The sequence below is a fragment of the Cyanistes caeruleus genome, chromosome 1, assembly GCF_971803275.1.
Source record: "Cyanistes caeruleus chromosome 1, bCyaCae1.hap1.1, whole genome shotgun sequence".
Lineage (NCBI taxonomy): Eukaryota > Metazoa > Chordata > Aves > Passeriformes > Paridae > Cyanistes > Cyanistes caeruleus.
Window position 1 is genome coordinate 150480630 of NC_141701.1, and position 14687 is coordinate 150495316.

At 45.0% G+C, this 14687-nt stretch overlaps 1 protein-coding gene across 5 annotated transcripts in view; it reads right to left on the bottom strand.

The window, feature by feature from the left end:
- Positions 1–14687, bottom strand: part of OBSCN (obscurin, cytoskeletal calmodulin and titin-interacting RhoGEF) — a 173886-nt gene that overhangs the window by 73671 nt on the left and 85528 nt on the right. For 3 of the 5 annotated variants that reach the window (XM_086867180.1, XM_086867170.1, XM_086867191.1), the window contains 10 exons: positions 14064–14330; positions 13106–13372; positions 11601–11867; positions 9275–9547; positions 6655–6921; positions 5501–5770; positions 4605–4871; positions 2947–3213; positions 1313–1579; positions 381–653 (listed from right to left, as the gene is read on the bottom strand). In XM_086867180.1, the coding sequence (XP_086723306.1) occupies positions 381–653; positions 1313–1579; positions 2947–3213; positions 4605–4871; positions 5501–5770; positions 6655–6921; positions 9275–9547; positions 11601–11867; positions 13106–13372; positions 14064–14330 (2685 nt within the window). The remainder of the gene's footprint in view (positions 1–380; positions 654–1312; positions 1580–2946; positions 3214–4604; positions 4872–5500; positions 5771–6654; positions 6922–9274; positions 9548–11600; positions 11868–13105; positions 13373–14063; positions 14331–14687) is intronic. The other 2 variants (XM_086867200.1, XM_086867184.1) reach the window with 2 other exon arrangements.

A 14687-nucleotide genomic window follows, 5' to 3' on the forward strand; every position in this document is an offset into this window, starting at 1 on the left:
ACCAGTAGCCCAGCTGTGGAGCTGTGGTAATTTTGGGAATTACCACCTCTGCAAGATTTTGTGGTATTGTGAAAAAAAAGCTGAAGTGGGGACATCAAGTCAGGCGCTACCACAGATGTTTATGTTCATCTCTTCTTTGACATCAGGTGAAAGCAGCAGCCCTGAGCCTGCAACCCTCCCTCACCTGAACCACTGCAAAAATTAGCGTGGCTGTACCCAGAAGAATTCTGGGGTGAGAGTGGGTGACTTGCAGAGTGGGAGGGTTGCAGGGCACAGGAGAACCGTGAAGGGATTTAGTAAGGGTAGCCTGGAAGGCAGAAGCACCAGCACATGGAGCAAGTCCAGAGGTGGCCGCGTGTTTCTTGCTAACAGGGAAATACCTTTGACTAATAATTTAGCTGAAGAAATAAGGGACCCAGCTCTGAAGGTGACAGTGCCAGAGTCATGGCACGCCACGTCATTTAGGGTTAAAGTGTGGATCCTGCCGTCCTGCTCAGAGATTTCGGTCACCAGGTTGTTGTGAAGGGGGGTCCCATCCAGCCACCACTGCACGTTCTTCACGCCCGGGTGCGAGAGCTCGCAGGAGAACGTGGCTGACTCGCCCACAAAGACATCTGTGTTCCTTAAACCAGACACTATCTCTGCTGCTTCTTCTGCGCGACAGAGCAAGAGAAGGTGCCAAAGGAAAACAAAAACAAACAAGCACGAGCCGCTCCCCGCAGGATTAACCCGAGCCCAAGGGCAACTCCACGAGAGTTAAACTTGTAGTGCTTTTCCAAGGAAAAAAAGATCTAATACTTTCTTGAAGAGAGTTTGAAACCACCCTCCATGCCTCCAGCTGCTTGTAGGAGCAGTGTGAGTATCTGCAAACATCATTTCTCTGTGGGGAAACTCCACTCCTTGCCCAGGTCATGCCTGGCTCTCCTGGGTGTTGCAGCCATCTGCAGAAGTTGTATGAGGCAGAGAGGTACTTAAAGATTTAAATGTTCACTTGGGTGCTTTAAAGGAGTAATAAGATTATCAACAATGATAGAAGCCGCAATCAGTTGTAACAAGAATTTCAGGATTTTTTACAACCACTGCTCCAAGTTTTTCAGCAGTACCACCATCTGTTCTGAAACATAGTACATTCAGTACTTTAGTTTAACTTAAAAATATGGGTTGAACCCCAGCCCGGAGATGAGTGTTTATATCTTCACTGGCACCAGGAAAGAAATGAATGGACTTTCTGCTGTTTGGCCAGCTACTGTCAAAGATTTTGGAGTAAGAAATCCAGGCAGAAAAGCATTTCCACCGTGTTTCACCACCTTACCTTGCACATACACAGACCCTGTGGTGATCTCGTATCCAGTGCTGCAGGTATAATCCCCACAGTCATCAGGCTCTACACCATGGATGATCAGCTCAGCTACGCTGCCCTTCAGCTGCACCTCGTACTTGTCACTGGGCTGAATGACCACCCCTCCTTTCCTCCACTCAACGGGAGCGTCGGGCTTGGAGATCTCACAGTGCAAAACTGCCGTTCCCCCTTCTTCAGTCTCTACGTTTTTCAGCTCTTTGTTAAACAACACTGGCAGTACTGTGGTGGAGAAGCAACTGCATCAGTGACAGCACTCAGAGGTGAGAAACCTGCTTGTAACCTTCTCCAGCTGGGCTGTTCCCCTCTTTCTCAACCACAGTTTGCCTGCTGGCCACTCATGGAATCAGCTGCTGATACTGCAGAGGTGTCCAGTGCTGCTCCATAAAGGGCTGCCAGAGGTCACAGGGCCTCTGAAGGTCTCCACGTGGCCATACTGACCATTCTCAGTGCGAGCACATGGAGCACAATGCCACCAATCACAACAATGGGAGTCAGAACCCTTTAGGTTGGAAAAGACCTCTAGGATCAAGTCCAGCCACTAACCCAGGACAGCCAAATCCATCACTGAATGGCATCCCCAAGTGTCACATCTAGACATCTTTTAAATATCTCCAGGGATGGTGACTCCACTGCTTCTCTGGGCAGTCTGTGCCAATGCCTGGCCACCCCTTTCAGTGAAGAATTATTTCTTAATATCAAATCTAAACCCCTCTGGTGCAACTTGAGGGCATTTCCTCTCATCCTATTGCTTGTTACTTGTGAAAATAAACCAGCCTTTACCTCACTACAACCTCCTGTCAGTAGTTGCAGAGAGTGATAGCATCTTTTCCCAAACCTCCTTTTCTCCAGGTTAAAAAACCACAGTTCCCTCAGCTGGCACATGAGATTTTGGGTGTTTAATCTCTGAAACCACATGCTCTGAGCAGGAGCTAGTTATGGTGACTAAAACCACAATCTACAAGTGTGATCTAATCTAAAAGATATAGAATTCTAAGCACAAAATGAATAAAACTGTAAAATCACAAACCCATACAGTTCTTAGTAGAAAATGAATGAGTTCTTAGTAGAAAATGAATAAAGCTGTAAAATCCAAAACCATAGAATTCTTAATACAAAATGATTAAAACTATAAAATCCAAAACCACAGCCACAAGAAAGGTAAAGAGACACAATCCATGGGCTGCTCAGGCACTAAGAAATACAATGGATCAGTTTAAAATGGACTTGTCCTAGGCATGGTGAAATACTCCAGTTTGATTTCACAGAGGGTCAATGATAACTCAGTAATGAAATTTCCATGTAGATGTGGCACTTGGGGACATGGGTTAGTGGTGGACTTGTGAGAGTTGAGTTAATGGTTGGACTCACTGATCTCAGAGATCTTTTTCCAACTAAATCAGAAAATGGTTTCTGTTGGAAAGGGTCTTAAAGATCCAGTTCCATCCCCCTGCCATGAGCAGGGAACCTTGCACTAGACCAGGTCTCTCAGAGCCCCATCCAGCCTGCCCTGGATGATTCCAGGATCCCCCTCTGTGAAGGATGGACACATCCAGACCTTCTCTGCCCCCAAACAAGCCTTGCCCTACCTTTGACCTGCAGCGAAGCCGTGGTTTGCTGATCCCCCGAGTCACAGGTGTATTCTCCAGCATCCTGAGCCTCAGCCTCGTAGATGAGGAGCTCAGCTCGTGTCCCCTCCTGCCGGATCTCGTACTTGTCCCCGGGCTGCAGCACCGTGTCCCCTTTCCTCCACTCCAGGCGCGCGTGGGGCCGCGTGAGCTCGCAGCGCAGCACGGCCGTGCGCCCTTCCTCCACCTCCTCGTTCTTCAGCCACTGCTTGAACAGCACAGGCAGGCCTGGAAAGGGGGGAAAAAATGGGTGAGGCAAAAACAGATAACAGAGGAATGTTTTATTTGTTAAGGTAGAGCTGTTCATGAAGTTCATGGTCAATTCTGGCTGGGTTTCCCTAGGAGCTTCCAAGTCAAACCTAGACAGAGGAGGAGGAGGAGGAAGGGGAGTTAATCAGCAAGAAAAATTTGACTTCTATGTGAGCTAATTTCTCTCCCTATATCCTGGACTTCTTTTCACAAAGAATTCCCAGCTAAATTCAGTAATTATTCCTGAAGCCCAGTTAGCTGCCCATCCTTGAAATAAAATCATAGAATGAGATAAAATCACTCAAAGAACATAGAAATATATATAAAAATATAAAATATATATACATGTATATATATATAAAATACATATTAATATATAATTTTACACTATATAGAACATATCAGAAAATTAGAATATATAGAATATATTAGAATAGAGAATATACAGAACATGTAGGCTATATAGATGTATAATAAAATAATAGAAATAGAATATAGAAAATATAATTTCTATATTATATAGAATGTTAATATGGAGAATAATATATGTAGATTATATTAGAATATTAGAATATATATAGAATATATAAATCTGGGGTTACAATCCAAGGCTTCAGGTCTTGCAGCCAGAGATGAATTACAGAATAATTAAGGCTTGAAGGGACCTCTGGAGGACCCCATGGATGGAGATTCCTCCACTCCTCTCAGTCTCAGTTCTAATGTCTGACCCACTTCATGTTAAAAATTGGGTTTTTCCTAATCTGGATTCCTCTCACTGCAGCTTGCACTTGCTGCCTGTCATCCTTTTACTGAGCCCTCCAGGAAAGTTCTGTGTCTCTCTCCTCTGTAGATCTCCTATGAAGCTGCAGAGAGCAATGAGGTCTCCCTTCCACTTTCTCTTCCCTCATTATCAAACACAGCTGCTCTTGCCTCTGCTTATACTTAGATCCCAGAAGAGTTTAAATTAGAAGGTACTATCATCTTTTTCCAAACCCTGCCACAGTCAGGGACAACTTCCACTATCCCAGGATGCTCCAAGCACCATCCAGCCTGGCCTTGGACATTTTCAGGGATCCAGGGGCAGCCACAGCTTCTCTGGGCATCCTGTGCCAGGCCATCACCACCATCCATATTGTAAAAAATATCTTTCTTATACCTAATTTAAATTGTCCCCCTTTTTTGTTTAAAACCATCACCCCCTGCCCTATCACAACAGAGTTTGTCCATGTACTTCACATGCTCCAACCCCCTGACAAACTTGGTGGATTCTGCTGCACATGCTCCACTGATCAGTGTCTCTCTTGTAGTACAGAGTCCTAAAAATTGATGTTGCCTCCTCTCACCACTGCTGGGAAGAGAGGAACCCATACCTTTGACCTCCAGTCTGGCCGTGGTCTTGCCAGCAGCCGTGTGGCAGCTGTATTCCCCGGAGTCGGCGCGGTTCAGGTCGCAGATGACCAGCGTGTGCACCTTCCCCTCCTGCTGGATGCTGCACTTGTGGCTGGAGTGGATCACAGACGTGCCCTTCTTCCACTCCACACGGACATCAGGCTTGGACACCTCGCAGGACAGGTGGGCAGTGCCACCCTCCTGCAGCTCCAGGTTGTGCAGTGCCTTCACAAAGGTGACCGGGGCAGCTGTGGGGAGAGGGGAGCAGCACTGCTGCAGCATCCTCACCCAGCATCAGCCCCCGGGCAGAGCTGGGTGTCTGTGGTTACATTGGGAACCAGATCGAAGAGGAACAAACAACACAAGGCGTTGGCATGGGCCATCTTTCAAAAATCGTTCTTTGTATCTTAAAAGAAAGGTTTTTCAGAGCTTTCAGGCTTTTTTTTTTTTTTTTTGCAAATATGATCTAAAAGCATCATAAGTAGGAAATTAGTCCAGAGCATATTCTTGACACTCTTCAGCATTGATTCTGACACACGATCAGCTGCTTAGTTGGATGGTCTTCAAAGGATGTTAATGTTATTTATTATATCAAATAACATCAAAGGATATTAATATTAATTATATCAAATAACATCAAAGGATGTTAATATTAATTATTATAGCAACATCAAGGGATGTTAATATTAATCTTTTTTCCATGTAGAATAAAAACTATTGGAATGACTGGCTCAGATGTACCTCTCTATATTGCTAAATTACATTAGCAGAGTCTCCCAAAATTTCCAAGGTTCCCTAATCCCAAATACACCTCTCCAGAAGTCAAAGCAGCACCTGCCAGTGCCTGCCCAACCGCTCTTCCTGGGAGGCTGCTCACCTTCCACCTTCAGCTGTGCTGCTGACGAATGCTGCCCCACTTTGAAACAGATGGACCCACAGTCTTCTAGGGTCACCTTCCTCAGGATCAAACTGTGGCGTGTGCCTTGCACTCTGATCTCATTCATTTCGTTGGATTGCAGGGGAACATCCCCCAGGAACCACTGGGCATCCTGAGCCGTTTCCCGGGACAGCCTGCACTCGAACACCGCGTCTTCTCCTTCGTACGTGGCGACGTCCTTCAGCCTCTCCACGATGGTGGCTGCTGGTTCTTCATGGAAAGGGCAACAGAGTTTGAGTTCTACTTTCAAGTGATGCTTCCTGGGTTAAACATGTCCTTAGGCTCTTTCTTGACAATACGTTGATGTTATTTGAGGCCCTAAATTATAAATCTGGGGGTGCTCAGCTGGGAAGAGAAGGCTTATGGGGGCTTAAGAAAAAGGAGGGAGAAGGGGTAGATAGTGACAGAAAAATGGGGAATGGTTTCAAACTGAAAGAGGGCAGGGTTAGCTTAGATATTGGAAAGAAATTGTTCCCTGTGAGGGTGCAGAGGCTTCAGCACAGGGCACCCAGAAAAGCTGTGACTGCCCCTGGATCCCTGGAAGTATCCAAGGCCAGGTTGGACAGGGCCTGGAGCAACCTGGGATAGTGCAAAGTGTCCCTGCCCATGGCCTTCAATTATCTTGAAGGTCCCTTCCAAGCCAAACCATGCTGTGATTAAATTATTCCAAACTCATGGAAATGTAGGCACACAGGCACGTAGCAACATATTACAATGCTACAGATGTGTCATCCCTGTCTGCATGGGGATTATGCAAACATATATGATAGTCTAAAAAGCTTGCAAGTTACACTGTGCTGTGTGTACAATAAATACTTAATATGTTTATAATCATAACCTGTGTGTTGTGAAAAAAATTGCCAACAGCTTCCCATAGGTAGAAACTAATTATCATAAAACCACAGGATCAGTGACTAAAAACCCATTTCTGGAGGTAACCGACCCAGTTCTTAGCCCTCTGAAACTTCTCTAATCTCTGAGATCCCTGTGGCTCTCCTTGGGCACAGGACAAAGTTTAGCTGCCAAATCACTCAATCCTGTGCCCCTGCCCTGGTGCCAAGCTGTGCCCAGCTCCTCCCCATGCAAAGCCCCACCTTTCAGGTGCACTGCTGCCGTGGTTTGCTGCTCCCCTGCATCACAGGTGTACTCCCCAGCATCAGCTTCGCTCAGGTTGTGAATTGTCAGCTCAGCCACGGAGCCCTCCTGACGCATCTTGTATTTGTCACTGGGTCTCAGCACTGTCCCTGCCTTCTTCCACTGCACGGTGGTGTTGGATTTGGAGACCTCGCAGCTCAAAGTGACGGTGCTGCCTTCCTCAGCTTGTTGGTTCTGGAGTGGCTGTGTGAAGGTGACTGGAGAAGCTACAGCAGGAGAAATCAAAAAAAATCCTGTGTCATTGCTGTCTGTGTAACTAAGCCTTGTGTTTGGTGAAACTCTGGTGCCGTCCTAAATTTGGTTCAAACTCAGTTCCAAAGGTAGTTTAAAAGCAAAACAAGGAATGACAGGAAGTGCTGGATTTCCAGGAGCTCTAAGCACCCCTGAAGAACCACTGGATACTGCATACACTGAGCACCTCAAGGACTGTGCTCCTTCTTGCACAGGAATGGTTGTGGATACAGAGTTTTGAGCATCTCAGAGCATGTGTCTCCAAAGGGTACCAAAACCAGACCTCAAAAGCCTAATATGAACAGATACTGAAGTTCTTGTGTATTTGGGAAAGGGCATGGAGAAACATCTTTCTATAGTATTCTTTATTTGAAAACTGGACCAGCTGAGAAAGGGAACCCTGGAAGTCTCTGTGCTGATGTTATCACCGGTGGGTCAAGGTGGAGTTTTGATGGGTGGATTTATGAGGTGTCACATGTGGAAGTTTAGCTCCTCAAGTCCAGTTCCCTGGAAGAACCTCAGTGGGTCCACACTTATTGGTATTAAAATATGTGTAAACATGAATTCAGCCAATTGGCTGAAAAAATACATTATTATTATTATTATTATTATTATTATTATTATTATTATTATTATTACTTCTTCAGCCAACTGGCTGAATTGGTATTTACATTGTGACTGCACAGACAGGATTGCCCAGCTTCCTGGGTTTGGAATTTTGTTCAAGGAGTGCTGGAGTGGCTGAGACCACACACAGAGACACAAATTGGACAACACCACCAGAGGACCTGCTTACAGCACCAATATTCTGATAACCTTGAGCTGTGGAGTCTGACTGCAGGCAGGTGTGTGCCTTTCATGGGACAGCCCTCAGAGATATTTCAAAAGGTGGGATTTAACAATATCCTGGCTTATCTTTGTTCTTCCTGATCATGTGTCTCAGAAAAAGTCACCTTCATACTGCATTTTTATCAGATCAGATTTGAAAAAAGACATAAATTGTCACATTGCACCCATTTTTAAGATCTTTGGCACTAAAAGTGTTTAGGTGCCTTGTTCATTAGCTGCAGTTGTGTCCAAGTTTGAACAATTTCACCTGGATTACCATTCCTCCAGGCAGAACTGAAGCTCAGAGGATGATTAAGCATCAAAAATAGTCCTTAATTTCAGCTCCAGCCCTGGTAGTCTGAGTGACCAGAGAGAGACCATAGGGTGTCAAAGTGTGGAAGTAATTCCTGCACTTGGGTCCCTGCATTTTCTTTGCTTAAGGCACCACAGGGCTTGCAAAAGCAAAAGGGCTCAGCTACTTTTGACAGCACAGCATGTCTGAAGTCGTGGACAGTAAAAAAAATCCTCTTGGCAGAGCCTAACTAAGGGTGTGGAGCAAGTTTCTTATCTTAAACAAACCCCCCAACACAACCCACCTTTAACAGTCAAAAGGTTGTTTGTTCATTTCCATTATCACAGGTGTATTTGCCAGATTCTTCTGGTTTTAAATGGTAAATCTTTAAAGTATGGAGTTGTTCCCTCCCTGTTTCATAGTTGGAGCTTGGGGACATCACCTGAGGATGCTTTTTCCATTTCACCTCAGCCCTGGGCTGGGAGAGCTGGCAGCAGAGGACAGCTGTGTCCTCCTCCTGCACTTCCCTGCTCTGCAGTTTCTCTTTAAAGACTGGAGGTGGCACTGAAATTACAAACAAAGCAAAGGATTTGTTTGCTTTGGTTTTTTTTGCTTTGTTTTCCAGGCACCTTTGTCTCATTTTCTGTGGTGTTAAAGCTACAGCTGAGTGGTTGAGTATTCAAAAAATCCTCTGACTTCTGTGTTATTTACTAAGGGGCTAAAGGAAGCTTCTAAGAAGGAAGGAGAAAGATTTTGGATGGGGAATTTAATCAAAACAATGTTTAGCAAAAGAAAAATTTAAGAAACAGATCTGAGCAACCTGATCTGGTTGAAGATGTGGAGGGATTTTATAGGTCCCTCCAAACCCAAATTATTCTATAATTCTCGTAGGGGTTGTGGAAGTAATGAAAATTCCAGGTCTATCTACCCAAGTAGTGAAGCCAAGCTAGAATTTCTCCAGGAATGAGTGAGATGGTGAAATGCCCCCCGTTCATCCCTGGTGATTTGCAGTCACAGATGCTTTGAAGCACAAGCACCCCCGAGACACGAGGGGTGAAATGATGGCCTTGAATTTGCTGCCAGCAAATTAATATAAAATAAATATATTAAATAAGCAAATAAATATATTAAAGAAGCAAATAAATATAAAATAAGCAAAGCATCCCCTGTTCCCACCGATCCTGTCCTACACCACAGGGAGCCCTCACCTTTCACCCTGAGCTCTGCTGTCGACGTGTGGGGTCCCACTCGGAAGGTGACAGTGCCAATGTCCTGCTCAGTCACCTTCCTCAGCGTCAGGGTGTGGATCTTCCCCTTTTCCACCGAGATCTCGTTCATCTCGTTGTTCTGCAGAGCCACATCCTGCAGCTTCCACTCGACATCCCTGGCGTTCTCGTGGGAAACCTGGCACCGAAAGGTGACATCGTCCCCTTCGGACACCACCGTGTCCCTGAGGCCACTCACGATGGTCACATCAGGCTCTGCAAGGAGGCAGAAACAGGAGATAAAAGGAAAAAACATGGTCAGAGGCACAGAAAATAGACCCCTATCTGTGTTGCCTGTCTCTGATACCCAAGAGAGCACTGAGCTTAGCCTAAAACTGTGGAGACAGCTTTTAAAGTTAAGTAAAGAAACTAATAGTGTGGGTGTGTGAAGAGCTTTCTTAAGTCACTGGGTGAGAAAGTTCAAGTTTAGAGTTTAAGCTATATTAGTGAATAAGAGACAATGTGGAGGATTTAGGGCATTGTCCCTTTCTCCTTCTTCTTCTAAGGGTTTTTGGGTAATAATGAGTGATTGGATAAAGAAATCCGCAGTGCAGCACACAGGTGTTGGGTCACTGGGTCATTAAAATTAATAATTTACTTGGCATTTGATTACTGGACAAATAGACACATAAAAGGCCTGAACGTGAGAAAACAGCCTCTGTCTCATCAGTCTCAGTCCTGGGGAAAGGAACCCAACCAGCAGTGTCACCACAACACGTGGATCAAATCATGGAACCATGAATAATGCAGGCTGCAGTGGACTTTTGGAAGTCACCTGCTGCAACCACTGCTCAAAGCAGGCCCAGGTTGCTCAGTACCTTGTTCTTCAAGGACCTCCAAGGGTAGAGACAGCACAGACTCTCAAACCACATTTCTCTGGAATTCTGCTTTCAGTGTACTTGGCAACAGGGCAAATGACTTTTGGATAATGGCTTTACCACTTGTCCTTGTTAAGAGACACATTGCATATTGTTTTTTTTTTAAATTATACTTCATTGGGTGAAAAAGGCATGAATGCTGGATGCCAAAATCAGGATTTTGAAATTTGTTCCGTTTACACTGAGACATCTTCACAGGATAACGTCAAAGCCTGATCCTCTCTATTGTATTTCTGTGAACAGATTTGGATTTACTCCATGCTGATGCTCCAAACTGGCTGAGGCTGTGGCTGGCTTTGTCCTCCCAGCAGGACTCACGATGTTAATGTGAGCACAGGGCTCCTGCACTGCAGTTTGCCTGAGTCCTGCCTCTAGGACATCTGGGCACCTGTGCAAGGGTCACACAGACAACCCCAGCAGGCAGCAGCTGTAAATACCCCAGACCCACCGGGGAACACCAAAGGAATCATAAAATCACTAAGGTTTATGGATGCTAAATTTGAACTAGAGTGCCTGTAGTTATTACAGGCCACATAGCTCTCAGGCCTGACTGAAGGCTAGCCTGAGAAATTAATGAGAAAGAATTAAAACAATTCTCAGAGATACTAAACAGCCTTGCAGGTGTTGTTTTGCAGCCTGTTGTTTCTCCTTGCAGGAGAGAGTCAGGGGGAGCAAAGTGCCCCTGACCAATGATGGTAATGTAGTACTTTGTTAACCAATAAGAGTTTCTTTTCTGTACTTTCCACGTATCTGTCTATAAGACAGGGCTGAAGCAATAAACTAGGAATTCTCCTGTTGTAACTCCCTTGAGAGTCCATTGTCGTTCTTTAAAGCTGTTCCCAATCGGAACGACAAGGTTGGAAAAGACCTCTAAAATCAAGTCAAACCATCCAAAAAAGCAGCCCAATCTCCCCTGAGCAAGCACAGTGGATATTCCTACAACTGAGGTCACCATCTGCACGAAAAATGGTGCAGCTGGGTGTGATGTGTGGGGGATCTACGACGTGGAGCAGCCCGTGGAGATGCTGAGGGTGTTTGTTCCACACCACTGGTCCAACCTAAGCTCTGCAATGACATTAAGGCCAGATGCAGCTGCCATGTGACTGGAAGCTGGGGCTGGACCATCTGTTCTGCCCCATGCATATGATGTCAAGCAAATACTCCAAGCCATGAGTCACAGATTACAGCTGCTTTATCCTCTCCTGTCCTCCAACTCAATCTTTGCTTTGGTGCATCCACTGACCATAAGATTTTTTTTTATGATACCCTTCCTATGCTCTGTTGATCACAATAACTCATTTTATGTAATGTATGTGTATATAACTTTATCATGTTGTGAAATCTTAGTTTCCTAAAGGGAAAATCTCCTTGTTCCGATAAACAAATCTTGCCTTTCACGATGAGTTTGGCAGAGCTGGTCTGGTCTCCAGCCTTGCAGGAATATTCTCCAGCATCCCCAGGCTCCAGGTGGTGAACACGGAGCTCCCGGAGGGTCCCATCCTGCCACATTTCATACTTGGAGCTGGAATGCAGGAGGACTCCATCCTTCCTCCACTCCACTTCTGCTTTGCTGATGGAAATCTCGCAGCGCAGCCTGGCTGTTCCTCCCACTTCCACTTCCTCGTTCCTCAGCTGCTGCTTCAGCTGGGGTTTGATGGCTGTAAAATGAGAAATAAATAATATATGAGCTGTTTGCTTGAATGCCAGGTCTGCACAGCTCAGCGCAAGGCACCTGGGCTCTGGTGTTGCAGTGCAATTTTGCATTAAGTGGTGATGTGATAATAAAACCATTTATTTCCCCATAAACAGACCTATATTGTGTACATCCAGAGGATCAGAAAGCTCCCCAGATATCTTTATATCCCATAAAGTCCAGGGCATCCTTTCATGCCTCTGCTCAGCATATTGGAAACTCCAACACACAAAGGTTTTGACTGAGCAAAACCTGGCACTTTCTGTTTAAACCAGTGCAAATCTGTTCTCTTTTACAGAAATACTCCTGATTTTCAACAGCTAAATATTGTAAAGCTTTAAACTAATTTCTGATTTCTCAGCTGTCTTTTCAAGACCCAGATCATCGTCGGCGAGCCCTTCCAGATGATGCACAAATGGACATTTATTCAAGTAGAGCGTGGAACAGCTCAGACAACAGCTTGTCACTGATGGAAACAGGAAGGAGATATCCATGGGGTGTGTGTGAGCAGTTGGAAAAACAGCAATCCCAGTGCCTGTGGCTCCAGTAAAAAAAACTACTGCAAGACAGGTAAAGCAATCACTGGGGTCTTTCACCCATAGTTTGACCCTGTGGCTGCTTTTTTGAGTCAGAGGCAGCAAAAATATGTTGTTTGAAAGGTTATGGCTTAGATCAAAGCCACAAATTCCACCCAACTTTGAGATCATCACAGATATTTCATAGGAGGTGCTGGGATGGCCCTGTTTTAGCAGGGAGGTTGGACCAGTGACCCGTTCTGTGATTCTGTGATCACTCACAGACATCATTCCTGGTTTGGCTGAACACAGCATTCTCAGGATTTTCACAGGGAGATTAAAAATAGCACCCCCAAAATGCTTTTTTAAACTATGTGTGATTTTGCTATTGATTCAAGTGTGCCAGAAAAATTGCAAAGTGCCAAAAAAAAGTTTTGTTGCTATTTCAAAATCCCCACGACGCAGAATTCCTTGCTTTTATCATATCAGAGGAAAGGGTCAGTGCACTGCACTCTGTGCTTTACAGACTAAGATAGGAACCCTATCCCAGCAGATCCACTTTTCTGTACTCTGCTTTATGACTGGGCAGCTCTTCTCCTCGTTATCTCAACTTTTGGAATAAATAACATCATTCACACAGTTCCACCAATGCCTGTTCTCCTCCATCCCAGGCGGGTGCAATGCTAACCATTCACTCTGAGGACTGCAGTGCTCTGCTGGTCTCCCGTGTCACAAGTGTAATCAGAGGCATCCTCTGGCTCTACATTGTGGATCACAAGCTCAGCTGTGCGCCCACTTAATTTAATTTCATATTTAGCACACGGGAAGAGCTCCATGGTGCCTTTCCTCCACTCCACGGCCGCGTTATCCTTTGTCAGCTCACACTGGAATTTCACCGCGGCTCCTTCTTCTGCCTCCTCGTCTTTGAGCTGCTTTTGGAAAAGAACTGGCAGAGCTAAAAGAGAAAAGAAGAGGATCAACAGGATCTTTTAGTGGAGCCTGAGTCAAGTCCTGGTTAACACAGACTGGTACTTGGAGAACAAGATACTCTGCTTTTCACTGTGGTGTTTCTAGGTAGGATCCACGTTTTCTAATTTTCCTGCTGCAACTAGGAGATCTTGCTGCACCAGAAGAAGCCATCTGCACCCATGACATTTATTTCCTTTGTTCCTTGACTCAAATCCTTCCCAGTGGTGAATTCATTGAATGATTTGATCCCTCAGTCGATCTAACAATGATCAAGAGATCAAAGAACTTTAAAACTCTGTGGACAGCCTTGAGAGGTCAGGGATGTTGCATCTTCTTATGGGATTTGAAAGAAAATATTCCTTTTAAATATTCAAACAACATGTCATGTGAAATGTCCAGATGTTACGTTAAATCATTGCTTTTTCTTTAATTTCTCCTCAGGCACAGAGCTTGAAAATATTTCCATTAGAACCCAAAACTCAAACACAGCACTGGTAGAACAAAGTATCGTCCTCTTCCATTCTCATTAAAAATAAAAACCATCCTAATAAATCAGACGAAAAGGAAAATATTCATAGAGAACAAGAATAATGCAATTAAAAATATTCATATTGAAATGGTTGTTTTGCTTGCTGGAGAAAAGAAAATTCCTTTAGGAGTCAGCTCACACCACGTACCTTTCACATTCAGAGCTGCCCTGGTTTCCTGATCCCCTGTGTCACAGCTGTATTCTCCTGTGTCTTCTAATCTGAGATTGTGTATCAAGAGCTCTACCAGGCATCCCCTCTGCCTCATTTCGTATTTCTGGCTGGGCTGCAGCCCCACGCCTCCTTTCCTCCATTCCACTGCAGCACTGGGTTTCGACAGCTCACAGCAGAACGTGGCTGTGCTTCCTTCCTCAAACTCCTTATTTTGTAAAGGTTGCTTAAACGTGATGGGCAGTGCTGTAAAATTTGAGAGGAAAACGTTTCAAGAGTGTTTTAGTGCAAGAAGGATCCAGTCCTACCCTCATCCTTCAGGTATGGCTTGTCCTAATGATTCCATAATCCTGGGGAGGCAACTCTCTGTCTTGGCAAAATCTTTCTTGAACCACTAAGGGAAGCAAGAGCTGGGGACAGGTGAAGTTAAGAAAGATCTGGTTTTAGTGGTCTGGTTAGAATGGCCTGATCTGGGGTCTGAAGGAGTCAGACTTTCCTGTGGAAGAGTTTCCATGCCAGCCATGGATGCTTTAGGCAAAGATCACCTGGAATGGTATCTCTTACACAGATCCCCGTCCCTTAATAGAGTTCTGTGAGTTTGCA